This window comes from Mustela nivalis (genome assembly GCF_964662115.1).
Source record: "Mustela nivalis genome assembly, chromosome: 9".
Lineage (NCBI taxonomy): Eukaryota > Metazoa > Chordata > Mammalia > Carnivora > Mustelidae > Mustela > Mustela nivalis.
The window spans coordinates 24,529,903-24,557,641 of NC_139028.1; the positions used below are offsets into that span (position 1 = coordinate 24,529,903).

Consider the following 27,739-nt stretch of genomic DNA (forward strand, 5'->3'; position numbering starts at 1 on the left):
GTTGGTGGGAGTCCTTGAAGGGGAGGCGGCCATGGGCAATGTCAAGGCGTCTGTGGCTTCTGTACAGGCAGGAGGGAGACTCACTTCTCAGGCATGGAGGGTTGGCCCTGGGCCTCTTTGAGATACGAGGCAGGCCTCTAGCTGAAGATGGAGGAGTTTGCTTTTTTCCTCGAAGACAGTGGGGAGCCATGGAAGGATCTTTGAGTAGGGGACTCATTGTACATAGAGTCTTTTAGGGAAACGTGTGTCCTGGCAAGAGGCAGGATAGATCAGAAAGGGGAAAGATAAGAGAGGGGTCAGGAAGTCATGAGGGAGTCATGGTAATATAGACATGATGCTGCCTGGTTCCTCAGCCGAAGTTCCTATCACCCTCTTGCCAAGCCTGGGATGGCACAAGGGGGCCTAAAAAGCCCAGTGCCCGGCCTCAGTTTGCTCACAAGCTCTAGCAGGGAGTTCACAACATAGGTAGCACTGGGGATGCAAAGGAGAGCAGAGATATGAAGAGGAAAACATAACTAGATGGGGAGCGGATGGGACATGGGGCCGAGGCCAGGCAGTAGAGTGAAGTCCCAGCTCTCATCGTGAGGACTCAGGCCCGGAGCCTGAGTAGTGTGTGGAGAGCTTGGGGCATGGCAGGATGGTATCAGAGGTCTCCGTTGTGAATGTAGTGACTCTCTTCAGTGCATCAGAGGGGAGATGCTAAGGAGGGTCAGGTCCGAAGTCAGGATCAGACTGTAGATTAAAAGTCCCAACATGCCTGATCTCGGCGGTGGTAGTTGAAGCTGCATGGGGCCTGTGGACAATGGAGCAGGTTTGCAGCAGACGGAAGAGCGGTGAGGTTATGCGGGGGTGGGGAGTGGAGGCGGACGAAGAAGGAGCCAGAGGAGAGTCAAGGATGGGCCCGTCAGGTGCGGAGCTCGGAGGCTTGGCATGAAATGGCGTTGCCCAAGGCCAGGGGAGGGAGCTCCCTCTACAAGCCCGGGGAGCCGACTGAGAGAGGGAGGCACGTGGATGAGCCCCGGGGCACAGGGTGACACCTGGCCTGAAATTCCCCAAGTTCTGCCTCTTTGTTGGAGGAGAGAAGAAAAGATTGGGTGAACGGTGAAGGGATGGGCTCCGAACCAGCCGGACACGGCTGTAGGTGCTGCTTCCTGGCTCACCTTGGCCGGTTAACCTCTCTGCCCTCCCGCGTCCTGGTTAGTGAAGGAGGATAGGATAAGATTGTACCCAAAGGAGGGCCTGGCTGTGAGTACCAGAAGGATGGAATGAGGCTAGGGTGAGCGTGAGCTGAGGCCGCACAGCTTGTCTGCTCCGTGCCCAGCACACAGTACGTGCTCGTGACGCATTCCCTTTTCTGATAAACTCTGTGCCCAACGTGGGGCTCGAACTCACAACCCCAAGATCAAGAGTCGCAGGCTCCACTGCCTGAGCCAGGCAGGTGCCCCTGTTCTGGGCACATTGAGCTGTCATTGTGAATGACAGATAATGCGTTTTATAACCGGCTTCATGACTTTTATGTCTTCAAATGTGAAACCCCTAGAAACGATGGAATAGGTTTCTGGAGAAATCTTTCTAAACCGAGAGCACTCCATTCCCTGGTAACTGAGCTGGTTTCAGAGCAGGAAAAGGGGCTCCGGTATTTCTAGGGAACGCCTCTTATGCCAGAAATGATGATGGTCCTTTAAGGATCATAATTGTTTTTACAACATTGCATTTGCTTGTGGTCGTTTATGTTTTCAAAACATTCGCTCGCCTTTACGGTTAGATTTAACGAGGCTCTGGCGGAGTTTGGAGCTCGGCGTTAGAGGCCGTGGAAGGAGCCCGAGAGAAAGAACACGTGGAATGTGCTCCTGGGAATCGGGGAGGGAGAAGCCAAGGGCGGAGGAGCGAGAACGTGGACGCAGCGTGCAGACCGGCACGAGTATTAGGACATGCCTTCGCTGCTTGTGCCAAAAGGATTCTGAGCAGAAGATTGATCTGGTCAGCTGCGGTCAGGGAGGAGAAGTGTGTTGGGGTGGATTCCTTTGGATTGTCAATTTCTGGAATTTTAGGGACTGGTGGGCACTGAGAGCTGGTCCCCCTTGCTCTGGCCACGGTGAGCCACTGGGCTGCCCTCGCCCTTCCAGGAGCAGGGGCTGCCCTTCCCACCTCTCTTGTGTGTTCCAGGCCTGCTGCCCTCTGTAGACATTTCCCGCAGGCCCTCCTGGCCGTCCTCAAGTCTGTGCTCTACCTTTGTCCCCTGTGTTCCCGAACTCATACTGCTCTCCACTCGGATGTTCTATCCCTCTGGAAGTCTTGCCTGCCCTCCAAGGGCCAGATCTTCCCTGCTTCCCTTCTGAGCTCCCAAACTGGGACTCCTCTGGACCGTGCGCTCTCACGGGACTCCGTCTGTGGTTCCGCGCAGAATCTCATTTCCCCCAGAGTTACAGTCACCCACGGTCACGTCTGTCTTTCTCGCATGCGAGACTGCAAGGATTCTGGGTTTTCACTGTGGCGCCCGCAGCATCCGGTCCATGGGGGATAGCCCACGGACGTTTGTGAAGTTGAATTGCCGTGGTCCTTTCTCCTGGAGGACCCTCTAGGCTGGCAGTCACTGTGCGGTCCTACTTGTTCAGAGCTGCTCACCTGGGCAGGGCTAAGTCAGGTGAAGGCCCTGCCCACCAGAGCTTTTCCTGCCATGCCCCCAAGTGAGGCGGCCGGTCCCTCCTGCAGCTTGGTCCTTGGAGCTGCCTTGTCCCCTGGCCCGGTGGCCAGAAGAAGGAGCTAATCCTCCTAGATGGGTGTGATTATAGGGACTTCCGTAGCTGCTCAGAGGATGGAGTGGGAGAAGCAGGGTTATCTGTGTGCAGCCACTCTGAAGAGCAGGCCTTCTGGGTCCCCGCTGCCCTCTGATGGTGCCTCAGTGACCTGCCAGAGGGTGAGAATGGCCAGGTCAGTTCAAAGAAAAAATAGGCTTGACTAGCTTGCTGAGCCAGTGACAGGGGAGCCTCTTCTGCACCCTTTCCTTCCCTGAGCCTTGCTTGGTGTGTGCCAGCATCTCCTCCTGGCCGGCAGATGGGGTGGAGGCCAAGTGGGGTCCCTGCAGGGTCCTGACCCTGCACACTCCGCTGGAGACAGGGTGTCGGGCGCTGAGCTCGCCTTTTTTCTCTTGCAGTACATCTTCGCAGATGCTTACGCCCAGTACCTCTGGATCACGTTTGACTTCTGCAACACTATCCAAGGCTTTTCCATCCCGTTCCGGGCAGCCGATCTCCTCCTGCACAGCAAGGCCTCCAACCTTCTCCTGGGCTTTGACAGGTCTCACCCCAACAAGCAGGTAAGGGAGCTTCTGGAACCCTGCTTCTCTGGTTTTCTGTTCCTGCCCGTGTGGGTTGTGTGTCCTCTGGGTGAACTCCCCCCCACACCTCTTCCTCTGCCAAGCTAACCTTTGCACTAGTTGACTTCCCATGCCTGAGGGAAGTATCTCTCCCTGGCTGCCTTCCAGCTCCCTGGGGACAATGCCCAGTGCTCCGCAGGTCCTCATAGCCAAACATCATGCCCTTCTTGGCATCGATGCACCTTTGTGGGTTTGGGGCTACCTCGAAGCTCTGGAAATTAATCCAGGAGAGCCAGCTAAGGAAGCCTAGAGTCTGGGCTCTGCTGGGACCTCTTCTTGAATTTCTGTTCTACCTTTCCCGTCCCCCACCTTAAACTCACTGCTTTTGTACCACTTATTTGAAATTACCATTAACTTTAAATTTTTTTTCCCTACATGTGTATGTGTGTGTGCATGCCTGTAATACAAATATGTGTATTTTTCTCCTTTAATTTGGATTTGAAGGAGAGTGAGATGGGGAGAAAACCCAAGTAGGGTTTACATCTCAAGGTTGAAACTTGCCGAATCGAGGCTATTGGTCTGGTATAATCCCATAAAACCGGCAGACCCTGTAGGATTGGATTCATGATGAGTTTTGAATGGCTTGGGTCTGAGGAACCTTGGAACGGTTCTTTTTCTTCGCAGGTTGTTTAACCAAAACATGATCTGTTTACCTTTCCTTGCCTTAGGGAGTAACCTAAGTACGGGCTGGGTCAGTTGACCCTGTAGATGGATTAATGTTATTTTTAGTCTTCTGCTTCTTCATATGTGGTCTCTAGGATAGGAAGAACGCTCAGGTGCTATGTTTGGGAGTTCAGGGGCTTTGGCCAAACCATCAAGTTCATCACTCTCGGCCGTGTCGTTTGAACTCAAGTGGTTCCCCTTGGTGCTCTTTGCCTCTGCACGTAGCCAGGGTCCCCTCTGTTCACCTTTAATCACTGTGGGCCGTTACGAGTTTTTAAGGAAAAGCAGGAAAGTACAGAGTGTAATCCTTTTGTTTTTACTACCCCTGATGGCTGGTGTCGAGTAAACTATAATTTCAGATGATCCGTAAATGGAAGATAATCCCCACTCATTTTTTCCTTACAGCTGTTCTTAAGGCCTTAGTAACTAACTGCAGAGAGGAACAGGAAGGTACAGCTCTTGCCTCCCCCCTCCACCCCCACTCTTGTTCGGATTTGGAGTAACCAAGCTGGCCTTGCTGATCTCCTGGCCAGCCTTCACAGACTGTGTGTTACTTATGGTGCGGTCTTCTGGTGCGGTCTGAGGGCCGTGCCGTTCAGGTTATGCCTGCCTCTTGCTTCTTTTCCTTTTTCTTCTTCTTCTTCTTCTTTTTTTTTTTTTTTTTTAAAGATTTTATTTATTTATTTGTCAGAAAGAGAGAGAGCACAGGGCGAGCATGCACAAGTAAGGGAATGGCTGGCAGAGAGAGAAGCAGGCTCCCTGTTTAGCAGGGAGCCCAATGTGGGACTCGAACCCAAGACCCAGGATCATGACATGAGCTAAAGTCAGACAAAGGAGCCACTCAGGCATCCCTGCATCTTGATCCCTTTTTGTCCTTTTGGTCTTTGCAGCTGTGGAAGTCAGACGATTTTGGCCAGACCTGGATCCTGATTCAGGAACATGTGAAGTCCTTTTCTTGGTAAGTCATCCATCTAAGAAGTTTGAATTATGTAATCACCTTTCTCCAGTTCTAGCTCCTTCCTGGAGGCCAGACCTGCCCTCACCTGAAATGTGGAGCAGGTGGTTCAGAAAGGCACATTTTAGTCCTGGGAATTAGAGCTTCGAGTACAACACACTCACTGCACAGGGCAGTGGGGGATGAGAAAGGAAGGTTATTTGTGAAAGAAATGATGGAGCTTTTGCATTTTTCAGTCCGTTGGGGAACCCAGGGGAGTCTTGGGGCACTTGCGTGGATTAGAATTTCTAAAGACCTTCACTCTTCGAGCATGATAATAGAAGTGGGATTTTTCACTGTATAACATTCATTCACTTGTTCATTCATGACGTATTTTCTTTGGATGTCTGCTGAATATAAAACATGCTAGATGCTTTAGGGTAGAAGAAGTTGAATAATTTATGGATATAGTTATTAAGGAGACTGTAGCTGAGGAGGTAAGAAAAGGCGTTTCGTGCACATACACACATCCTGGAAGAGTGTAGAAGTCACAGACGTAAGCGGGAGAAGCCAGAGGGGGGACATAGTCTTTCCAGACGGGAGGGTCCCAGACAGTTCATGGTGGAGGTTGCTTAGGAGCCAAGACATGTGCAAGAGGCCGGAGGTCACAGGAGGGGCCTGCAGGTGTGTGGGGCTGGGATGCCAGACAGAAACAGAGTGGCCAAAGGCAGAGACAGTTCCTTGTGTCCAGGCGCTGGGGTGGGGAACAGGGAGTCTAACTTCTGGACAGTGTGTTGGGTGATATCCGGGAAGGGACACTGGTATCTGAAACCACAGTGCTTGGTAAAGGAATCTGAACTGAATTCTGAAAGCAGCGGGGAGCCCCTGTTGGGGTTCTGAGAAGGAGAGGGAAGTCAGCAGGGCTGGCCATGAAGACGTACGTACGGTTGGTGCTCGTGGTCCTTGCTTCTGGCCTTTCATGGTTACAGGATGTGGGTGCTCTTGGACACATGCAGACGAACAGGCAGGACAGATGCTTAGGACCAGACCTGCTGGGTCAGTGGGTCATTTGACCCCTTCCCACTCAGCAAACATGATTCCTCCCACATTGACCCTTGACCTTCAGTGCTCCCAGTCAGCTCCCTCTGGAACCTTCCCCATTTGAGTTCCTCACTGCTCAGGCCAAGAACTTGGAGTTGTCCCTGAATTTCATGTTTGTTTCGTGCTTCGCCTTCTACCTGTCAGGAAATCCTGTTGTCTCTACCTTCGGTTAATATCCAGGATCTACTCCTCTGCCATGACTTTACTCCAAGCCACTGCTGTCACTCGTTAGTTGTCCACCTGGTCTTTCCATTTCTGCAGTTAATTCTTAGTACATGGCCAGGTTGATCTTTGTATAAACAGGTCAGATCATGTTGTTCCTCTCTCTGCTTTGAATGCTTTAATATGCACCATCACTTCTCTCAGATCAGTGCTAAGCACGTTCCTACCATGGGGCCTTTGCCCTTGCTTTTTCCCTGCCTAGACTGTTCTTCTTCAAGATACACTTATTGCTTACTCCCTTACCTCATTCAAGTTTGCTCCAATAACACTTTCTAAATGAGGCTTGTCCTAAGGATCCTGTTAAAATTGCAACTACTCCCCTGTCATTTCCTGTGCTGTGATCTGTTCTTTTTTTACATAACACTTACCACATTCTAATATGGGATTAATAGGCTTATTATTTGTCTTTCTCTCTTTGGTAGAATGAAAGCTCCACCGAAGCAGGGGCTTTGGTCAGTTTTGGCACTGAATAAAGCACTGAAATTGTAACTTTGGTAGAGATTGCCAAATCTATGGAGACTGTCAAAATTTGCTCTCGTTTCAGTAATATAGAACTGTGCTTCTCTCCACAGCTGATGCGTCAGGTAAGACGTAGTATCTCAGTATAGTCTTAGTTTGAGTTTTTCTTATTATGAATGAGTTTGAACATCTTTTAACTGCTTAAGAATCATTTTTATTTCTATTTTTATGACACATCTTTTCATACCCTTGACCCTTTTTTTATTGAATGGTGAGTCTTTTTATTGATTTCCAGGAACTCTTTGTATATTTGAGGTTAGGCCTCTGTGACATGAGATATCACATGTGTATATTCATTTGTAATTCTTAGTTTATCATATGTGTTTCGAGTTTTCCATATAGTTTTTGTGCTCATTAAATGCAGTAGTACATACTGCCTGTGCTTCTTTTAGCTGTTTGCAGAGGAATGTCTTTGAGTTGGTGTTGCTTCCTTGGTAAATGAGGACAGTAGAGATGGAGGGAGCATAAGGAGGGGTCTTAGAGCTGAGTATCTTGAGGCTCCATTGGATTTCCTCTTCAAAGAGGGCAGCTGTTTCTGATCCTTTTTTTTTTTTTTTAACTTGGGCAGAGGTTGTGTGTCTTAGTGAAATTATGACCACAGTCTTATCTAAGTATAACCTCTACCTGAGGAGTACGTAGAACTTCCTTTTGCTTTATTTGTGTTTTAAGGGGACAAATTGCCCTTTCTCTGTTTATATACCATATATTAAGAGGGCTGGATGACTGAGTAAAGGAACATCACACTTGGGAATTTGAATGTTGTACCTTTTCCTTCTGTGCACATATGCAGATGTCTTAGGGGAAAGGGCTGGCTTTGCTGAATTTAGATAATTATGTATCTGGTGTCAGGGCATTTCAGGCCATTTGGAGGATTTTTCCCCTAGGAGTTCTCATAATAAGTGAGAGTGAAATCTAACCTCTCCGAGAATAATGGCATACATTTATTCAATAATGTGTTGCAGCCTCGGGGCAGCAGGAGTCCAGAAAACCAGTGATCTATGGAATCCGGAGCTGGAGATTGGCAAGACAGGACCATGGAAGGGCTGTGGGGGAGGGACTCAAGGATGCCCTGGGGAGCATGCATCACTGAAGGGTTATAGCTGAGGCCAGGTGAGGACTGGGGACTGTGCTTAGAGATGGAGCAAGGCTTGGAATTTTCAAATGAGGGCAAAGAGAAGAGAAAATCATGGAAGGCTTTTGACAGCGGAGTAGCAGAGGTTAGGCCTCTGTGACATGAGATATCGGTCATGTCACAGATATCTGTGGAGGTGGAGGGGCTCTCGGAAAGGGGAGGTCCACCTAGCGATCACAGAAGAGAACTGGGAGGGAAGTCACAGGTCTTTCTATCTCTAGATACCGGTTTTGTTTAGGAAAGGAAGAGCAGAGGTGAGCTCAGTCTCAAAATTATCTGAGCAAAGGTCCCTTTCTCTCTGCCTTTTTAAAAATACCCAGCAGCTTTGTTTTAATTTGCATATCCTCTAGGGTAGAGGAAGTACTTTAATCAGTACTTCTAATTGTGGAAAAGAAGAGAACATGCCACCACCCCCACACATACGCACACGGGAAGTCTGATGACGAGCGTTTGTCTCCTGCACTAGGACCAAGGCCGCTGGCTGCTCCAGGGCCCTGCTAAGACTCCAGATTGTGGGGCCAGAGTCATCTCTTTTGGTTTCTATTTCGTGTCTCCCCCTTCCTTCTTTCCTCCTTTCCTTCCTCCCCTCTCTTCTCCTTCCCACCCTCCCTCCCTTCCTGTGCTCTTGACAGTGTATCTTTACAGAAATTTTATATCCGAGCCTTCCTTACCCTGAGAGCCATCATGCATATGACAGGCAAAGACATGTGCAAAGACAGGCCCAGAAGCGAATCCTGCCATTCCTTGGGTCGTCCCCGTAGCCTCCCTCAGAGGCGCTCCTGATTTTTCCCATGAGCTGAGCAGTACACCTGGCCTACTATCTGGTTGAGCATTAGGGAACCTGAGGCAGAGTAGTCCTCCTCCCAGCTGTGGCTGGGGGCCTTATGTGGCGTGGAACCCAGTTCTGAGCCTCTTCTCGAGGGAGTTGGATCAAGTCAACCGTGTACTGTGGTCCACGGATTCAGGGCAGCAAGATTCAGGTCAGCTGGGAGCCCTGTAGGACAAAAAGAAATACAAGACGTGGCCTTTGAAGGGATCTCTGCTCTCTCTGGGAGGCTCAGACACATTTTGGTGAACAAAGGAACACGGTGAATCAGAAGCATCACTGTGAATCAGAAGCAGCATTGTATGAAGTCTTGAGAGTGATTCCAAAATCCACCCACCCCAAGCAGCTTTCTACCTTTGTTTGAAACTCACATAATGTTGAAATTGAACACTGCGCGGGTGCATGGTGGGTATTGGGAGAAGGGAGGAGAGCTTTGGGGGAGGGCTTCCTGGAAGAGGGGCCTTGAAAATGACTTCGGAAGAGTAGGATTTTGACATGCAGGTCCCGAGTGCATGCGGGGTGGGTGCTCTGTTGACGGAGCACGGGGAGCGGGGAGTAGTGAGCTCTGAATTTCTGAAGGGTATCAGGGAGATCAGTATATGTGAGAAAGTTTGCAAAGGAGCCTCACAGAACATGACTGTACTGATAGGATGAGTCCTGATTGCACGGATCAGCAACAGCAGCTCAGGACAGACAGACAGAAAGGGCAGGGCCCGTTCACAAGGTCAGGCTCACTGGTTCCTCATGTGGTTTCTTCTAGAGGCCTGGGAAAACACGCTCCTTCCTTCTCTGAGCTTTACAGCTTGAGGTCAGAAACTCACCGGCAGCCCCGAGCAGTCCCATGCTTATTGATTCCAAAATACCCCGCCTTTTACTTTTCCTTCTTTTCGCTCATCTCAAGCATTGGCCAAGGCTTGCCTGGAGGGACACCCAGGGCGCTTCGAAGAGAGCAGTAACAACATCAAAACTTGACCAAGGGCGATCCCTTTACCTCTCCACTGAGCCAAGGAGCAACCACTGGGCTCTGTTTGTAGCTGGGAGCGTATCATTTGTAGATCCCACCATCGTGTCCCCCCGGTCCAGTTGGCTGTCTGCCTGGTGGAAACGTAGTGTCTCCTGTTGCTTAAACGAGGCAACTTCTCTGTTTCCTCCAGGGGTATCGATCCCTATGACAAGCCAAACACCATCTACGTGGAACGGCACGAACCCTCTGGCTACTCCACGGTTTTCCGAAGTACGGACTTCTTCCAGTCCCGAGAGAACCAGGAAGTGATCCTGGAGGAAGTGAAGGACTTTCAGATTCGGGACAAGTACATGTTTGCTACAAAGGTAGTGGTAAGTTGAAGGCGCTGAGGAATGTGGAATCTCCTTTCCCCGAGTTTCCTTTCCAAGGTTTGGCGTTCTGGGATCGAGCCGGTGAGCGTGTGTGTGCAGGGACCGGATCCGGGTGCCTTGTGGAGCTTGACTGAGGGGCACTGGCCATAGACGGACAATCCCTTGGGGCTTGGATGGTCCCAGGAGGTCAGCGGTGTGGAGAAGCTCAAGACAACCATTCGGGATGCCTCTGGGCTCTCGGAACGTGGATGTTTCCTGGTATCGAGCATCCTTGCCAAACACGTGTTTCTTTGAAATCCCAATTAAAAGAGCAAGGAAAGGAGAGGTAGGGCTCCGTGGCAATTTGCTTTAATCTCACCGCCCGATTTCCTTTCAGATTAGGCCAATGTCTTTGGGAATTTTGGACACATGTTAATTTCCATGGCTAATAGAATGTGTAGTCATTGGCTAGTGGGAGTTAATGCTCTAAGAAAAGCAGTGATTAAGCTTCCAGCTGTCAGTAAGTAGCTTAACTCTCAGCCCTTGGGAAAGTCTTCCCCTTGATTTGATGTTTTGGATGGAGCCAGATGTTGGAACGGGGTTGGGGGAGGGGTTGCTCATTTAAAACTAGACTTGATTGTTTAACAGGGCTTGCCTTGCGACTGTCTCAAGTTGCAAGTGATGGCTGTACTGCCCTGTGTAAAGGGAAAAACCGTCCCGAGGAGAGTAAGTTGGGCCACTTTCTTGGAGTGCCGTAGCTTCTTTTCTTGATGGGGGCCATTCCCTCCTTGATCTCAGGCTCTGAAGATGGCCTCTGGTAACTGGCCGGCGCTTTGCTTTCCATCACCGTTAACCTTAGGGACCAAAGTCAGGAGTAATGTTTTCCTCCAGATTCTCACTTAAAATATATGGTGGGTAGTTGGTCAGGCAGAAGCAGGCCACTCCCTTTGGTAGGATTCTAGGGTAGAGAGAGGACCTCCCCAGAGAGGAAAGCAGAGAGTAAGGTTAGGATGAGGAGAGAAGGTGTGGGTGGGTTCCCTATTACATACTTTGCAAAATGTTTTTTAAAGCCACTGTAATTATGGTAGTTTTTTTCCTGTCAGGCTATTTGCGTTGGATCATTCCTTTCTTGCCTTGCCTATCACTTTCTCTCTCTCTCTGTCACACACACACACACACACGGATGCCTGCGCACATGCACACACAGCGGCCAGAAACCCATGCAGAAGCTTTCGATAATAGTTCTGTTATCATAGGATCATTGTAGATTGGGTGGGTTGATGAGGGAAGAGACCCAACTGGCAGTGCATGGTAAAATGAGTGTTTCTCCCCCTTTTATTTTCTTCCTTTTTATTACATTAGACTGCTGAGCCATAAGGATAAACAACATTGGCCTTGGTTGGATAACCCTATCCGTGGGAGTGTCGTGAGGTTTTTGCAAGTGTAACTTCTTATCTGGGGTGTGCTTAGCACTCAGGCTGCCTGAGTTTGGGGAATTCCGAGTGACCTTAATATTAAACAGATTCAAACCAAATTAGGAAAGTCAAGGAGCTAATTGCGAACCACAGAAAATTGGTTTTGGGTGATTAACTCTTGGTTTTTTTCCAGTACCGTGAATGATTACAGTGCTTTTGCAAGTTAGCTTTTTAGAACACATGGGGACAGCCATCTGGATTCTGGACTGGAGTCGGGGTCAGACTCTTCAGGATCCCCCGATGCCCTGTTAGCCTGGCTCTTATTTCGTATGTGCTTTGTGTCTGAGGCCCCTTTGATTTTTTTGTTTTTTTAAAGATTTTACTTAATTATTAGAGAGAGAGAGGGAGAGAGAAAATCTCAAGCATAATCCATGTGGAGTAGAGTGCCCAATTTGGGACTTAGCTGTAAGACCCTGAGATGACCCCAGCAGAAATCAGGAGTCAGTTGTTCAACTGACTGAACTGCTTGGGTGCCCTTCCTCCCCCTTTGAGATAGATATATATATATATTTTTTTTTTTTTTTTTTTTTAAACCCAAGTTTGATTTTTATTCCTTGTTTTTTGACATGAAGTTCACTTACTTGTCTTAATAGTCTACATGAGAATGATAGGCCATTACGGCAGCAATGAGGCACTTCTGTAGACTGGACCAACATTGATTCCTTAACTTGGCAATAGAGAGCTGTTAGGTTCTTTCTGGTGGATAGCAGTAGTTGCCCGAATGTTGGAGAGAAGTGAGTCTGTAGCTTCACCATCAGCTTATCATGAAAGCCAGGTCCACACCTTTCTTGCATAAATGTATATCAGTAAACAAAGACCCAATGTTGGGCTTGACAGCATCTCCTCTCTTGTTCTAGGTGATCCAGACACAATGTTCTAGAGCAGAGATTGGCAAACTATGGCCCTTCACTTGTTTTTGTCAATAAAGTTTTATTGAAGCAGCTATGCTCATTTGCTTACATGTTGTCCATCACTGCTTTCATGTCACAGTGGCAGAATTGAATAATTGCATGGAGGCAGGATGGCTCACAGACTCTAAAATATTTCTGTATGGATCTTTACAGACAACCAACCCTGTTGCAGAGGCAAGATGCTGTTACCCTTTGAGTTGGCATCAGGCAACCAGAATCCTCTCGTGTGAAAGCTTGATAAGTCATGGGCATTACCCCTAAGAGTTCAGGTTACAAGCCTCCTTAAATTGTTACGTGCTGTTCATGCCCAAGTATTATCTTTAGGATATAATGGCCACTTCAAATATCTTGCATGCCACTGATCTCCCGAGAGAGCTCATTTGTACTTTTGCTGTTCTGACCAACCAACCACTATTGAAAACCAATTTCTAATCTTCATTATGCTCATTTAAGGTCTCTAACGGTAGAGATAACAAGAAAATTTAGTAATCATTGCAGGATTATGGGCTTCTCCATGAAACGTTAGTAGACCACAGTTGGAGCATGATTTTTTAGGAGAGCTGACCAAAACCAAGCTATTGACAACATTTTTTTTCTTTTAAAGATATTATTTATTTATTTCTCAGAGAGAGAGAGAGAGAGAGCACGAGCGCGCGCGCAAATGCAGGCAGAGGCAGAGAGAGAAGCAGGCTCCCTGCTGAGCAGGGAGCCCGATGAGGGACTCGATCCCAAGACCCTGGGATCATGCCCTGAGCTGAAGGCAGTGGCCTAACTGATTGAGCTACCCAGGTGTCCCAACAAATTTTTTTAATCGTAACATTACTTAAATGTATGTAAACATAAAGCTAGGTATAAATAGATGCTTAATGCATATAATTTATATGCAACAGTAAAACCCAAACACATTATAAATAACAATAAACAAATATAACACCCCAACAAATTATAAATAAAACTAAAATACCAATACATTCAATATAAATTTTTATAACACCTGTATTAAAATATAATTCCTATGCCATAAAATTCACCCTTTTAAGGTATATAGCTCATTGGTTGTTCACTTAGTCACAGAGTTGTTTATGCTTACCCCTATCTAATTCCAGCCCCCACATCCCCATTCTGTTCCCCTCCCCTCCCTGGCAAGGACAAACCTATTTCTGCCTCCTAGAATTGCCTGTTCTGGACATTTTATGTAAAGAGTATCTTAAACCATGTGACCTTTTATAATTGTTTTCTTTCCTAGTATAATATTTTCAGATTTCATCTGTGTTTCATCAGAATTAATGTGTCTTCAGGTCCACTGCCTCTCTCTCCCGTCACTTCAAATCTCCCGTTGAACCCCTCTGGTGATTTTTTTCTTGTGACTTATTGTCCTTTCCCACTCAAGAATTTGTATCTGTACAAATGTTTCTTTATTGATATTCTTTCTTTATTGATATTCTCTCTTTGGTGAGACTGTGTTCTCATATTTTCCTTGAATTCTCGTGACATGGTTTCTTCTAATTTTTTAAGCATATTTATGATAGGGGATTTAAATTTTTCATCTGTATGTCTAATACTGGGCCTTCCTCAAAACAGTTTCTATTGACTCTGTGTGTGTGTGTGTGTGTGTGTGTGTGTGAGCTGTGTCTATGTAAGGAACATACTTTGAGGTTTGCTTGATCTTGTCATTCTTTTATTGAAAATCAGACATTTTCGATGGTATATAATGCGGCAACTGCTCGTATCAGAGTAGCCCCTTCCCAGAATGGTTTTTGTTGCCTTTTCCTGCTGTTGCCTGTGTTTGTTTTGTCTGTGAGTTTCCTGCATTAATTTGTAGAGTTTGTATTCTTCATTGTGATGGTATGAAATGTTTGATAATTAGGTTTCATGCTCAGTTAATGATCAAACAGAGATTTTTCTTAAATGCTTTGAATCAGTACATCTGATAGCCTTTGCTGAGGGCCTTGGAGTGTGGGTGTGGGGCCTGCCTTTGGTGCAGCCTACAGCTCTGCCTTAGCCTTCAGTTCCTGCTTCCACAGACCCAGCCGTGAGCCATTAGGCCCTTCTCACTGCTCTCCTGAGCATACTCACAGTTCTTGCGTGTGTGACCTTGTAGAGTCCCCAGAACATTTCACAGCATATTGAAGCCTCTCAGGAGCATCTACTTCCTCAGCTTTTCCTTTCGTGCTTATGAGTGAGCCTTTTGTCATGTTGCTCCAGCAGCTGTGATGCGAAACATAGGCCATTTGTCTCTGTTTTTCTGTAAGCGAGCTGGCTGTAGGTCTGTTTGTGCAGGGAGCTCTATAGGCAGAGAAGACCCGAGAACATGGTTTTCACGCTGGGCATGGCAACAGTCTGTCCCCTGCAGGGGCTGTGCGGCTGCTGGTTTTCACAGTTCCCGTAGCTGCGAGGCTGTGCATTTCCAGGGCTACCGCCGGGCCAGAGAGAAAGGGATGGGACTGAAGCCATGAGGTCGGCTGTTCCTGCTGAGCTTTGACACTGTTCTCCACTAAGTGCTCTCTGGGTTTTGGCAAGCCTTTGTTTAATTTTTCGAATTCTGAAAAAGTTGACTTGGAGAATTTTTGTCAGTGGTCCTGTTGCTTTTCGGATGAATGGATTTTCAGAGTTCCTTTTTCTGCTGTTCTCAACGTGCTTCCAATGAATACTAACTTTGTGAAACTTCATTATGGATGTTTTCTTTTCTTCTTTCTCTTAAAGATTATTTATTTATGTATTTATTTGACAGCGAGAATAAGTAGGGGGAGAAGCAGACTTCCCACTGAGCAGCCTGACAGGGGGCTTGATCCTAGGACTCTGGGATCACAGCCTGAGCTGAGCTGAAGGCAGATGTCCAACCTACTGAGCCACCCAGGCGCCCCTATTATGCATGTTTTCAAATCTGTCTAAAAGCACAGTTTATAGGACCACCACGGTTGCCCTCATTCAGACTCAATATTATTTACATGTGCTAATCTCTTTTTGGCAGTGTACCCATGAGTTATTTTTTTCTTGGAATATTTTATTTTGTTTTTTATTATTATTTTTTTAGTAGCCTCCACGCCCAGCATGGACCTCAGTGTGAGGCTTGATCTCACAACCCTGAGATCAAGACCTGAACTGAGATCCAGAGTCAGATGCTTAACCGACTGAGCCACCCGGGTGCCCCTTTCTTTGAATATTTTAAAAGCAAATCATAAATATGTATATATAAAATATATATAAAATGTTATCCATAAATATTTTAGTATGAACAGCAGTAATGTGGATGATGATGTCTTGCTGATCCCTTGTCACGGTTTCAGAGGCGAAGGTGGCGGTGAATACGCAAGCCCCTTCTGGACTGTGTCCTTGTCTGCCATGTGCCTTGGGGTCCCTCACTCTCTGACAGCTGTTCTCCACGAAACGTTCAGCTGAAGAGCTCCCTGTGACATCCTGTGGCCTTCACTTGGCAAGAACGTGTCGTTCATTTAGTTCCCCTCTGCTCTTCCCTCCTTGACCTCGCATTTCCTTTGATAGAATCTCAAACATAAATGGAAGGGTGCTTTCTGAAATTCACATTTTCCAGAAACTTACATCAGTTTATTTTTCCTTATCGGAATGAAAGCACCAAATGAAACAAAGATCTTATCCTACATTTTCAGACCCTAGAATCCTGGCATAACCCGAAGCATTGAAATACTTCCTGGATGCCGGTGGAAGTATTTGTGTGTATTAACTGGGGTAGCCTTTCAGGAAGGCTCTTTCTTCTGCTGAAAGTGAAAATGTTGACGTAGGGGTTTTAAGAAGGGCATCCTACAGACACTCTTGTGTAGTTCTGACAGAGGTAATATATCCAGGTATATTCACTCAAGAGTGCTTCTGGAAATCACGTCAGAGCCCATGAGCTGTTAAATGAGAGACGCCTAAGAGACTCTGATAATGAAGAAGGTTGAATTGCGCAAGAATATTTCTAGTACAATCTGCATCGTGTGTGGAAAATAAAATTGCATGTATCAAATTGACATTGTGTTCAATTACCGGTAACAGAGTAGAAGTGAAAAGTGGCTTAATGAATACAGATATTTCTCTCCTCAGTGCTACCTGGAGGCAGGCAATGTAGGGCTGGTTTGTTGATACCCTGGTGTCATTGGGGGCCCAGGCCTCTCTCTGTTCCACCAGCCTGACAGTGATTTCCATCCTCACCGTTCTCTCGTGGTCCAGGACATCTGTACTAGCCTTTGGGTCTTTACGAGAGTCAGAAAGAGTAAGGACAGATAGGCCACAGTAGGACCCCTTCCTTCTGATTAAGTCCCTTTAAGCAGCCTTCCTAGAAACCGAACACACCATTTAGGCTTACAGATCTGGATTAGTTCTCAGTCACATGGCCACATGTAGTTATGCAAAAGGCGGAGGACCCCAGTGCATTATTTGGGGTGGCAGTCAATATCATTTTGCTAAGGAGGAAAGACTAATGGGTGTTTGGGAAGTATAGCATTGTCTGTCACTATATAAATATGCCTGGGATGATGGTACAGAACACTTCTCAAAGACCCCATGAAAGGGGCGCCCAGGTGGCTCGGTGGGTTAAAGCCTTTGCCTTCAGCTCAGATCATGGTCTCAGGGTCCTGGGATTGGGCCCCACACATTGGGCTATCTGCTCAGTGGGGAGCCTGCTTCCCCTTCTCTCTCTGCCTGCCTTTCTGCCTACTTGTGATCTCTCTCTGTCAAAATAAATAAATAAAATTACAAAGAAAAAAAAAAAAAAGACCCCAGGAGAGCCTGTTCCCTGTTAATCCCTGGGGAGGAGGGCAGGAGGAGCGAGTGGAGGGTAGGGAGCTGAGTGCCTGCATTTTACCTTATAGCCGTTCATACTGTTGGGTGTTTCTTTCTCATGAGCATGCTTTACTTTTTCTTTTTTTTTTTTTTAAAGATTTTTATTTATTTAATTGACAGAGACACAGTGAGAGAGGAAACATAGGCAGGGGGAGTGGGAAAGGGAGAAGCAGGCTTCCTGTTGAGCGGGGAGCCTGATGTGGGGCTTGATCCCAGGACCCTGGGATTATGACCTGAGCCAAAGGCAGACACTTAATGACAGAGCCACCCAGACACCCCATGTTTTACTTTTATAATCGTGGTAAAGAGAAACTCAGCAACCACAAGAACCCATGGCTTATTAAGGAAAGTTAGTAGGAGCTTATGATACATCTATCTGACAATCCACAGTGTCCCACGGTGTAATTATTAATGTGTTTCTTGGTAGCAAGAAAGTATTACAGTAGCTCCTTAGGGGTGAGCCTGAATTGTCCAGGCTTTGGAACTATTGTCCCAAAGGAAAGTAGGACGCATGTGTTTTGAGCTTGCTTTTTAAATTTTTTTTGTTTTTTGGTTTGTTTTAAGGTTTCTTACAACCTTTGTACTCAGACTTTTGCATCTATGGAGGAAGACTGACCTTGATGTGTATTCTCAATTCTTGTGCCAATCAACAGGACGCATTAAGAATGCTTAACTAATCATGGCCCTGGTGTCACTGAGAAAAGTAGCTCCTTTCTAAGGTTTAACCACAGTGGGAAGTAGTGAACAAGTTTAAGGCATCAAAGTGTGTGTTTCACGGACATCTCTGTATTCATATATGTATATAGGGATTTATATAGGGTAACTTAACATGGATCCTCTGACCTTTATGAATAGCTTTAAAATTTTATTGACTTAAGGAGGGCTTTTGGGATCTATGCCTGACAGTTTTGCTGGGCACTGTTTTCTCACTCAGGTAATATGTTTTACATTTTTAATTTAAAATTAAATTTTAAATAACTTTTAAGAGATCCATGTTTCCTCTGGCCTCCTATTGGGTACAAGCCATTAACATGGTTTTCCGTGTGACATTTTAGAAAGGCAGTCTTTTGTACTTCCCTACCTGGCTTCTTTCAAATAAGTTACTTTTTTTTTTTTTTTTTTAAGATTTTATTTACTTACTTATTTGACAGAGAGAAATCACAAGTAGATGGAGAGGCAGGCAGAGAGAGACAGAGGGAAGCAGGCTCTCCGCTGAGCAGAGAGCCCGATGCGGGACTCGATCCCAGGACCCTGAGATCATGACCTGAGCCGAAGGCAGCGGCTTAACCCACTGAGCCACCCAGGCGCCCCTCAAATAAGTTACTTTTAAGCATTTGTTTGAATATGTGTGTGTGTGTACCTTCACATTCATCAGCTTGCTCTTTACATAGTGTCTATTGGACATATATTAGTGCAGGGAATTCAGTTATAGTTAAGAGAAATTGGTATGTTTCATCCTTTATAGGAATTTAAAATCTGTAGTAACAGTAGCAACGTGGTCAAGGATAAATGAAGCCAGATGGGAACCCCTTCCGGCTGGTGATCCCAATATTCTGATCAGCTTAATAGGCCCGTGTGTGATTCTGTCCACATGATGGTGTGTGTCCCTTTCTGTCTGGGTAGATGTGCACCATTTGGCTTTTGTTCGCTGCCCCATATGTTCAGAGCTGGAAAAACCCACATTAAGCCTTTATGGTGGTTCTCCCCTTTTTCTGAACCATTGACCGTTTTGAGGATCCAGTAAAGATTGTGTCCCTCCCCAGCAGGATGAATGGGTGCATCTATCACACTGTTTGTCTGTGTATTTATAGGGTGCCTGGACCCTGGAAACCCATCGACAGGAATCTCATGCCTAATCAGCTTCTCAGCTTTATAGATGAATGCACGAGACCTAGAGAGGCTTAGTGACTTCTCGAGGTGGTACAGCCAGCTCTTAATCTAGTGCTTTTGTACACATTTTCGAGATTCCAGCTGGGCTCCAGTATCTCTCAAACACAATGTGACGGGGCTGACCTCACGGGGCATGCCCTGGGCCCCCCTGAAGAGAACATATTCCAGCAAAAATGTTCATCAGGGAGAAGTTATTGAAAGGTTTCAAAAGGGAATCATTGAAAATTTCCTCACCTCTTTGTGCAAGCTAAAGCCCTTGAATTCAAGTATGCCTCTAACCTGAAAATAGGAGGGAAAGAACAAGGGAAGAGGTTTTTATGTGCGCCGTGTGGCTGACCTCACCCTGGGTGGGCTTGGGGGCTGCCCGGTGAAGCCTCCACCCGCCTCCCACACTCAGCTTCAGCCGCAGGACCCTTTTCCCTTCATCCTCATCTGGTGTCGGGGGGTGTCTAGTGCCTGCTGCAGACCAGCAGTCTGGAACCAAGCGAGTGCAGCCCGAGCTGCAGAGCAAACAGCGATGTTGCAAAAGTGTGCATTTGCAGTCACCCTGTGTTCCCCGTTTTTTGTAGACTTGGAGGGGTCTGACCCTACTCTTTCCTTCTTCACTTATTTGAGTGGCTGTAATAGGGCACTGTTAACTTCTTTTTCCTCCTCTTCCTTGGCAGCATCTCTGGGGCAGTCTGCAGCCATCTTCGGTCCAGCTCTGGGTCTCTTTTGGCAGGAAGCCTATGCGACCAGCCCAGTTTGTCACAAGGCATCCTATTAACGTGAGTGGGGTCCGCTGTGGGGGTGGGAAGAAGTGTCATTGTCCCTATGCAGGCGTCACCGGGAGCGTGTTGCAGGGATGTCCTTCTGGGTAGCTCGATCTCTGATAGAGGCTCTCTGAAGTCACTTTTGGAGATCGGCCCCTAGAGAGAACCATTATACTCTGGGCATCTTGATTTGTTTCTTTTCCTGTTCACTTTCAAAGTGGTGAGATGGCAGCTTTAATTTGCTTTAGTGGAGGCGGATGGGTGGAAAGGTTTGGGACCAGAGTCCGTGGGCTCAGGGTGTCCGTCCTGAAGGAATGGGGTGCTGGTGACCGTTCAGGACATGCTCTGTTGCTTTACTGTAGGCAGCTAGATTCCAACAGGAGATAAGAGCTGGGTCCTACCCTTTTAGAAACACATAGGCTAGAGACACAGAGAACCCAGCAGAGGAGGAAGCCACACATAGTCCAAGGCCTGGCTGCCGTATGTGTGTATGGTAACGGAGAGATTGATAGGAAGGATCCTCGTGGGCTGGGGTCATCAGAGAAGCGCCCACAGTCAGAAGGCCTTGCTGCTAGCATTCGGTGTGGTGGAAGGTTTGGGAGCTCAGGTGGAGAACATTCTTGTCCATTCTTTGCTTTTTACGGCTTCCACCTTCTTCCTTTAGTACCTTAGAGAGAATGAAAGGAAAGGAAATGCACATGAATGTGTATTGTACTTGGTAGTAATGCTAGACCTCATGGGAAGTAGACAGAGACATTATGAACTAAATGGAAGGTTTTAGGTCATTGATGGAGTTCAGTGGTCCCCGCTTTTAGGCCCCATTTGCCAGGAAGAGACTTGCTCCAGCAACCCGGCAGCCTCAGCTCCTCCAAAAAGAAAATTGGCCAAGCTTCCCCAGGATTTGGGAAGCTGTCTGTGGGCTCTGGGCCCATACCTGTCACTGGGACTTTGGGAAATTGTTACTTCAGGGGGTCTAGGGAAAGCCCATGGCGCAAGTGTGTTTTTTGACTTGTGTTTCTTTCGACTTTTGATTCTAAAGGAATATTACATCGCAGATGCCTCCGAGGACCAGGTGTTTGTATGCGTCAGTCACAGCAACAACCGCACCAATTTATACATCTCCGAGGCAGAGGGCCTGAAGTTCTCCCTGTCCCTGGAGAACGTGCTCTACTACAGCCCGGGAGGGGCTGGTGGTGACACGCTGGTGAGGTAAGGACGCCGTGGGTCCCTCCCCCGCTGTCTCATGTCAGCACCACCTGCGCCCTCAAGTTGGGTGTTTTTAAGCATTAGCTGTACATTTGGGTTCCGATGGTGAGTTGTCAGAAACCCTGATGCCCGGTTGGGGTTTGGCGAGTTTGGGGTGCGGCCAGACTCTGAAGGTTTTACAAAGCCCCTCAGGTGATCTGGGTGAGCATGGCGGTCCTGGTGACCTTTAGGGTCACAGCCCGTGGCAGCCACTCCCTGAGTTCCTCCTCTTCAGTTGTCTGGCTCTGTGGTCTCTGAGCCTGTGGGAAAAGGCACTGGGAAAATGTCAGCTCAGGGTGAGCTGGCATGGGGAGCCCCGAGGGTCTTGCCTCCAAGTGACATGGACATTTTTTTTTCCTTAACTGTAATTGCAAGTCCTGCTCTGTGGATGTCTGTGGAAAGACACCAGTGTTGTCCATCCTTTATCAGTACCTCTGGGCCTCTGGGCTTGGAGCTGTTTTGTAGTAATGGGCATTTTCCATGGGCTACAGGGGAGTCCAGGGTTCAGGAGGGATGAACAACCTGTGACCCTTGAGGGCCAGGAGTGCGTTTATTCTCTTGTCTTCTGTGAGGCGTCTGACTGTGGTGAGGCTCACTGTCTGCCCTCGGAAGGAGCCCTCTGCTGGAGCTGGCTGCTGGGCAGCGAGGTCCAGCTCCAAGGCCACGACCGCCAGGTCACAGGACATGGCATTGCCGTCCACTGTCTCTTGTCAGCCAGGTGATTTATTCAGTCACCAGCTCTTTCAGCAGGGACGCTGCTGCGTGGGATCAGCCCTCCTTCCGGGCACAGCACTGAGATAATGTGTCTGGCCATGAAAAGTCAAAACCGGGTCCCTGTTCTGTGGAACTTCTGTTCTCGTTGGGGGAAAGAGAGAACATAAACTGGTGTGTAATTTGCCTGGTGGTGGTAGGTGCTGGGAGGCAAAGTGAACCAAATTAAGAGGACAGGGCACTGGGAGCGTGGTACTTCATACCGGCTGGTCGTGGAAGGCTGTTCGAGGATGCCGACATGTCAACGGGTGCCTGAGTTCCATGAGCGAGGGAGCCGGCAGGTGCCGGGGGCAGGGCACTGCAGGCAGAGGGAACAGCGTGCACGGAGGCTCTGAGGTTGGATTCTGGGGGTTTATTTTAGGAGCAAGGAGGAGACCAGGGTGGATCCAATAGGAGGAGGCGGGAGGGAGAGAACCCAAGAGACAGGCTCTGAGACAGCAGAGCTCAGTTTGTAAAAGGCCTTCGAGGACATGGAAAGAACTTTTTTCCCAAGTGGAATATGCAGGGTTTTGACCAGAAGATGGACATCATCTGATTTAACCTGTTGTATTTTTTTAACCATTAAAAAAAATTGTGAATTGCATGATATAAAGGGAAGCACCTGAAACATAAAGGGACAGTGTTATCAGTCATCTTAGACGGGCACTCAGGTGATCTGTGTTTTAAAGAAGCCGTCCTCAATGCTGTGTGCAAAGCAGGCTCACATCGAGGAGCCAGGGTGTGGGGGCAGGAAGGCTGGCTGTGGGGGAGGGACGGCAACCCAGCCGGCAGGGATTGCTGTTGGCCGGGCCCAGGGCAGTAGCGGCAGAGATGACAGAATTGGGCAAATTCTGATGGTTTGCTGGTAGATTGGCTGCTTGTCTCTGGAGAGTCAAGGGCCCACGGTTGCTTGGGCTGAGCCGCTAGCAGAATGATGGCCATGGGCTGAGTCAAGAAGTCGGGGAGGGCAGGGTGCGGAGCCGGTGTTGAGGAAAAGAGCAGGACCTTGGTTTGAACTCACCAGGACCTGAGGGGAGAACTTTTTACCTGGTCTCTGATCATGCTTTTCCATGCCCTGTTTTGGCTCTTTCAGAGGTATATCCTATTCTATGCCTAATTTTTTTTTTTTCCCCTCCCAGTATAGTCTCATGAGTTATTTATTACTTGGTGTATGTTAATGTGTTGTAAACCATTCCTACCATGATTCAGCCTCAGGTTTTTCTGGTTTGGTCAGTAGTAGCCTGGCTGCTGCCAATGGGCTGGCACTTGGGCTGGCTTCTGCGTTCTTTTCGTGTTTGTTTTGTTTTGTTTTTTTAAGTAATTTATTGAGGTGAAATTCACAGAATGTTAGCTTAACCATTTTAAAGTGAACAATTCAGTGATACTTAGGGCATTCACAGTATTGTACAACCACCAGCTTTAATTCCAAAACATTTTCACTTCCCCGAAAGAAAACCCCTTACTATTAAGCAGTTTTTAGCTCCCCCCTCCGCCCAGCTCTTGGCAGCCACTAATCTCCTTTCTGTCTCTGTAGATTTATCTTCTCTGGATATTCTATGTAAACAGAATCACAGCATAATATGTGACCTTTGGGTCTGGCCTCTTGCCCCTTGCACGTGTTCAGGGTTTGTCTACATGGAGGGTGTTGTCAGTGTTTTATTCTTTTTTTTACGGGTGAATAATATTTTCTTTACTTTTTTTTTTAAAGATTTTATTTATTTATTTGCCAGAGAGAGAGAGAGATCATAAGGAGCCAGAGAAGCAGGCAGAGAGAGAGGAGGAAGCAGGCTTTCCACTGAGCAGAGCCCGATGAGGGGCTCCATCCCAGGACCCTGGGATCATGACCTGAGCTGAAGGCAGAGGCTTAACCCACTGAGCCACCCAGGCGCCCCTCTTTACTTTTTTAATAATTAAAATTATAAGCCCATTATTCCTCAAGCCTTTCACAGACTCTGATTTTTTTTTTCCCCACGTTTGAGAGCCCTTCACTACGGAGTGGACAAATCAGAGCTTGCCGAAGGTTTCTGGATCCTCCACGTGTGGGGGGTGTGCGGGATGGGTATCTCGTGACTGGGCAGAGCCGGAGCCAGAAGCTCCCCCAGGAAGTAGTAAGCCCAGTTTGGTGACTGTGTGGCCCTCTCGTAGACGCACATGGCCTTTTCTGTGGTCACAAAGGTCGCACCCACCATGCCGGAGCGTACAGTCCTGTTAGGAAACTGGAGAGAGTTTTATGTCTATGTTCACAGAATCACATAGGCTCAGCCTTCTGGTTGTTTTCTTTAGACTCTATCTCAGGGCCTGGAGATCTTCACAGGGGCTCGTGTGAGTGAACTTGTCACCTGCTTCTGCCTCTCAGCGAGATGAAATGGGATAAGGGTGAATTAGCAGATTATGTGGGCAGGCTGATGTGAAAAAAACAAAACAAAACAAAACAAAACACAGCCTTTCTATGGTATTTGAAATGAGTTGTTCTTTGAACTCAATAGGCAAGTCCGGTGCCAAGGAACCCGTCCTAATTTGCTTAGAGGACTGGAGAAAGAATTCTTAACGGGGTGCTCCTGGCATCAGTGAGATGTGTGGAATAGAAATCTCATGGCAGGGCGCCTGGGTGGCTCAGTGGGTTAAGCCGCTGCCTTCGGCTCAGGTCGTGATCTCAGGGTCCTGGGATCAAGTCCCACATCGGGCTCTCTGCTCAGCAGGGAGCCTGCTTCCTCCTCTCTCTCTCTCTCTGCCTGCCTCTCTGCCTACTTGTGATCTCTCTCTGTCAAATAATAATAAAAAAAAAATCTTAAAAAAAAAAAAAAGAAATCTCATGGCAAGTGGTGTCTGTGTGGAAGACCAGGTGTGGGGAGATGTCAGGCCTGACGGGGCATCTGAGGAGGGCCTGGGTTGTGCGTGGCGAGGCAGACTTGGGTTCTGCAGGAGGGTGGCCTAGGGGCCCTGGGGCGCTGTCCAGGGAGCAGGGGACAAGTGCTGTCCTGAGGGCTGGTGAGAGGAAATGTAAGAAAAATGGACAGAGAGAGGGCACTTAGGGGGAGGTGAATTGTCATAGGACCACAGAGAAGCTGACAGGACAGTCTGGGGGCATGTGAGCGTGTGAGGCACAGAGAACAGGTTTCTAGAACCTTGGAACTGAAAGACAAAAATCCAGGAGAGTGACCAGAGGGAAGAAGCAGAGCTCATCTAGGTGAGAGAAAGCCAGACCCTCCTTCACATTTGAAGGAAACCTTTGAACCTGATGGTGGCGGCCTCGTGATGATGGGATTCAACGCTGAGGTGAACAGATGAACAGAGAGCTGGTGGGTGATAGACCTTCAACTGATTTCTGAGGAAGCAACCGAAAAACAACTCCACTAGACCTAAGGAAACCACATATCAGAATATTTGGTCTCAACATCAGTATCTTATTTAGGATTTTGCTCGGTCTCTTAGTCTGAAGTAGCTCTGTCAGTGCTTTTTAAAAATTTTCCTTTCTGCCTCCGAGCTTGTAGTATGCTTCCTTCTCTCTGAGGAGACAGAGCACTCCTCCAGCTCAAGATCTTTACAGTGGATAATGGAAAAAAGCAGTTCTGTGATTGTTTTTTAATTTTCATTTTATTTATTTATTTGACACACAGAGAGGGAAATCACAAGTAGGCAGAGAGGCAGGCAGGGAGAGAAGTGGAAGCAGGCTCTCTGCTCAGCAGAAAGCCTGATGCAGGACTCAATCCCAGGATGCTGAGATCACGACCTGAGCCAAAGGCAGTGGCTTAACCCACTGAGCCACCCAGGCTCCCAGTTCTGTGATTTTTTTAATTAAAATTTTCTTTTCTTTCTTTCTTTCTTTCTTTCTTTTTTTTTTTTTTTACACAGCCCAGTGGCTCAGAACCCTTCTAAACAAGGGACACACGTCCAGTTAAAAGCCATGTGTGAACTCTGGTTGGAGCTTCTCAGAAATTCATTCCATTAGGGATGGATGGACCATTTCAGGGCATAGCGGCTTCCCAGTGAAATCAGTATCCCAGCGTAGTAGTTCAGGCCCTGAGAGGGCCTTATTCTCTGTTTCACTATTAAGAAGTGTAACCTCAAGGTTCTAGAGCCACTTTTGCTCTCTATCCTGCTTCCTTGGGTAAGAGTTCGGCTCTGCTTTCCGAGAGGAATCCCGTGGGCTTGGGTCTGTCAGGGCATCAGAAAATGAGTTGTCAGCGTGTGGACAGTGGCTGGAGGAACCTTTCGTGCTGGATTTCTGCCGCTTGTAAGCCCGCCACTTTGACTAGTGTCTTCCAAGTCTGGCTTCCTGTCCCTGTTCATCGAGGCTCACTGGAGGATTTGGGGTGAATTCGTTAGTGAAGTGAAAGCTGTGACCCTGTCATCAGCTCTGTGTGTTGTAGTCAGCATTCTGAACTCCCTGCGAGGACTTATTGATCCAATAAGCATCTTAGCCTTCAAAGTTAAAACAAAAGCACGTTTTTAAAAAAAAAAAAAAAGAGCAAGAGAAGGCTATTCATCTATAAAAAGGAATGGAGTACTGATTTGTGTTACAATATGGGTGAACCTTGAAAATATTACGCTGTGGGGAAAGAACCATAAAAAAAAGCGTGTTTCCGTGTATATGAAATGTCCAGAATAGGCAAATCTGTAGTGACAAAAAACTCAGTGGTGGTGGCCGGGGCCTGGGGTGGGCAGGGGAAAGGGGCGATGCCTGCTGGTGGGTACAGGGTTTCTTTTTGAGATGCGGAAAATTCTGGAACGAGATAGTGATGCTGGTACAACACAACATTGGGAATGTGCTTAATGCCACTGAATTTTGTACTTCCCAACAGTTAAATTTTATGTCATTTACAATAAAAAACACACCAAGGAAATATCAGTTCAGGTTCACAGCTGTTTATTTTCTCTTACTGTAGGTATTTTGCAAATGAGCCGTTTGCCGACTTCCACCGCGTGGAAGGGTTGCAAGGAGTCTACATCGCTACTCTGATTAACGGTTCCATGAATGAAGAGAACATGAGATCAGTCATCACCTTTGACAAAGGGGGTACCTGGGAGTTCCTTCAGGCTCCAGCCTTCACAGAATATGGAGAAAAAATCAACTGTGAGGTAGAGATGCTTTCGTCTTATTTGAGCTTTTACTACAAATTTTTTAGCTGGTTATGCTGCCCTTACAGTTCCCAAACTCAGCAGCAGGGCACCTAGGGGGTGCCGTAGTGAACTCCCAGGGGGCACTCTGGGATGTTTTAAGTTTTTTGAGGGAAACATAAGGTACTTGGTATTTGTTGGTCATCGTGCCAAGTACCATCTTGAGTTTAGTTCTAGTTTCAAAATGAGTTCATTCTGAATTTCTTTGGAAGGCATCCTGTTTGCATGAAGCTGGATTTCCTAGCAGTTGGTGTGATAAAAAGCAAGGGAGAAAATCAGGATGGAATGGGTATGACGGTGGTGGGATCTAACATGACTCTAAACTTTGAGAAGGGGTGTGGTACCAGCAGGTACATGCATCCCATGTTAAATAATTGTGGTTATCTAAGAGTGAAACAGAAATTTTGTTTTCTCTCTATGTGTGTGTGTATGTATTTACATACGCATGAACACTATTATTTCGAATTGCCGCTAAGTTATTAGAACTACTTACTAAGATGTTTGGTCTTAACTATGTAAAACAATAAATGCTGGTATTTCTCCTGGCTTGAAGCTGCTATAAAAAATTTATGGCGACACTAATTGTGCTGCGAAGGAAGAAAGTTTGGGAAATTCTGATTACATTTTTTATTTCTGTGGAACTTTAAAAAAATAAGTTCCTTCCTGAATATAATTTAGGGTTCTACAGTTTTCCCAATCTGTGGGAAAATTTTC

At 47.2% G+C, this 27,739-nt stretch overlaps 1 protein-coding gene across 1 annotated transcript in view; it reads left to right on the plus strand.

Annotated features, from left to right (window-relative positions):
• Positions 1 to 27,739, plus strand: part of SORL1 (sortilin related receptor 1) — a 151,298-nt gene that overhangs the window by 25,579 nt on the left and 97,980 nt on the right. The window contains exons 4-9 of the mRNA XM_082683701.1: positions 3,155 to 3,316; positions 4,930 to 4,997; positions 9,928 to 10,108; positions 19,826 to 19,927; positions 20,952 to 21,121; positions 26,794 to 26,986. Of these exons, the coding sequence (XP_082539827.1) occupies positions 3,155 to 3,316; positions 4,930 to 4,997; positions 9,928 to 10,108; positions 19,826 to 19,927; positions 20,952 to 21,121; positions 26,794 to 26,986 (876 nt within the window). The remainder of the gene's footprint in view (positions 1 to 3,154; positions 3,317 to 4,929; positions 4,998 to 9,927; positions 10,109 to 19,825; positions 19,928 to 20,951; positions 21,122 to 26,793; positions 26,987 to 27,739) is intronic.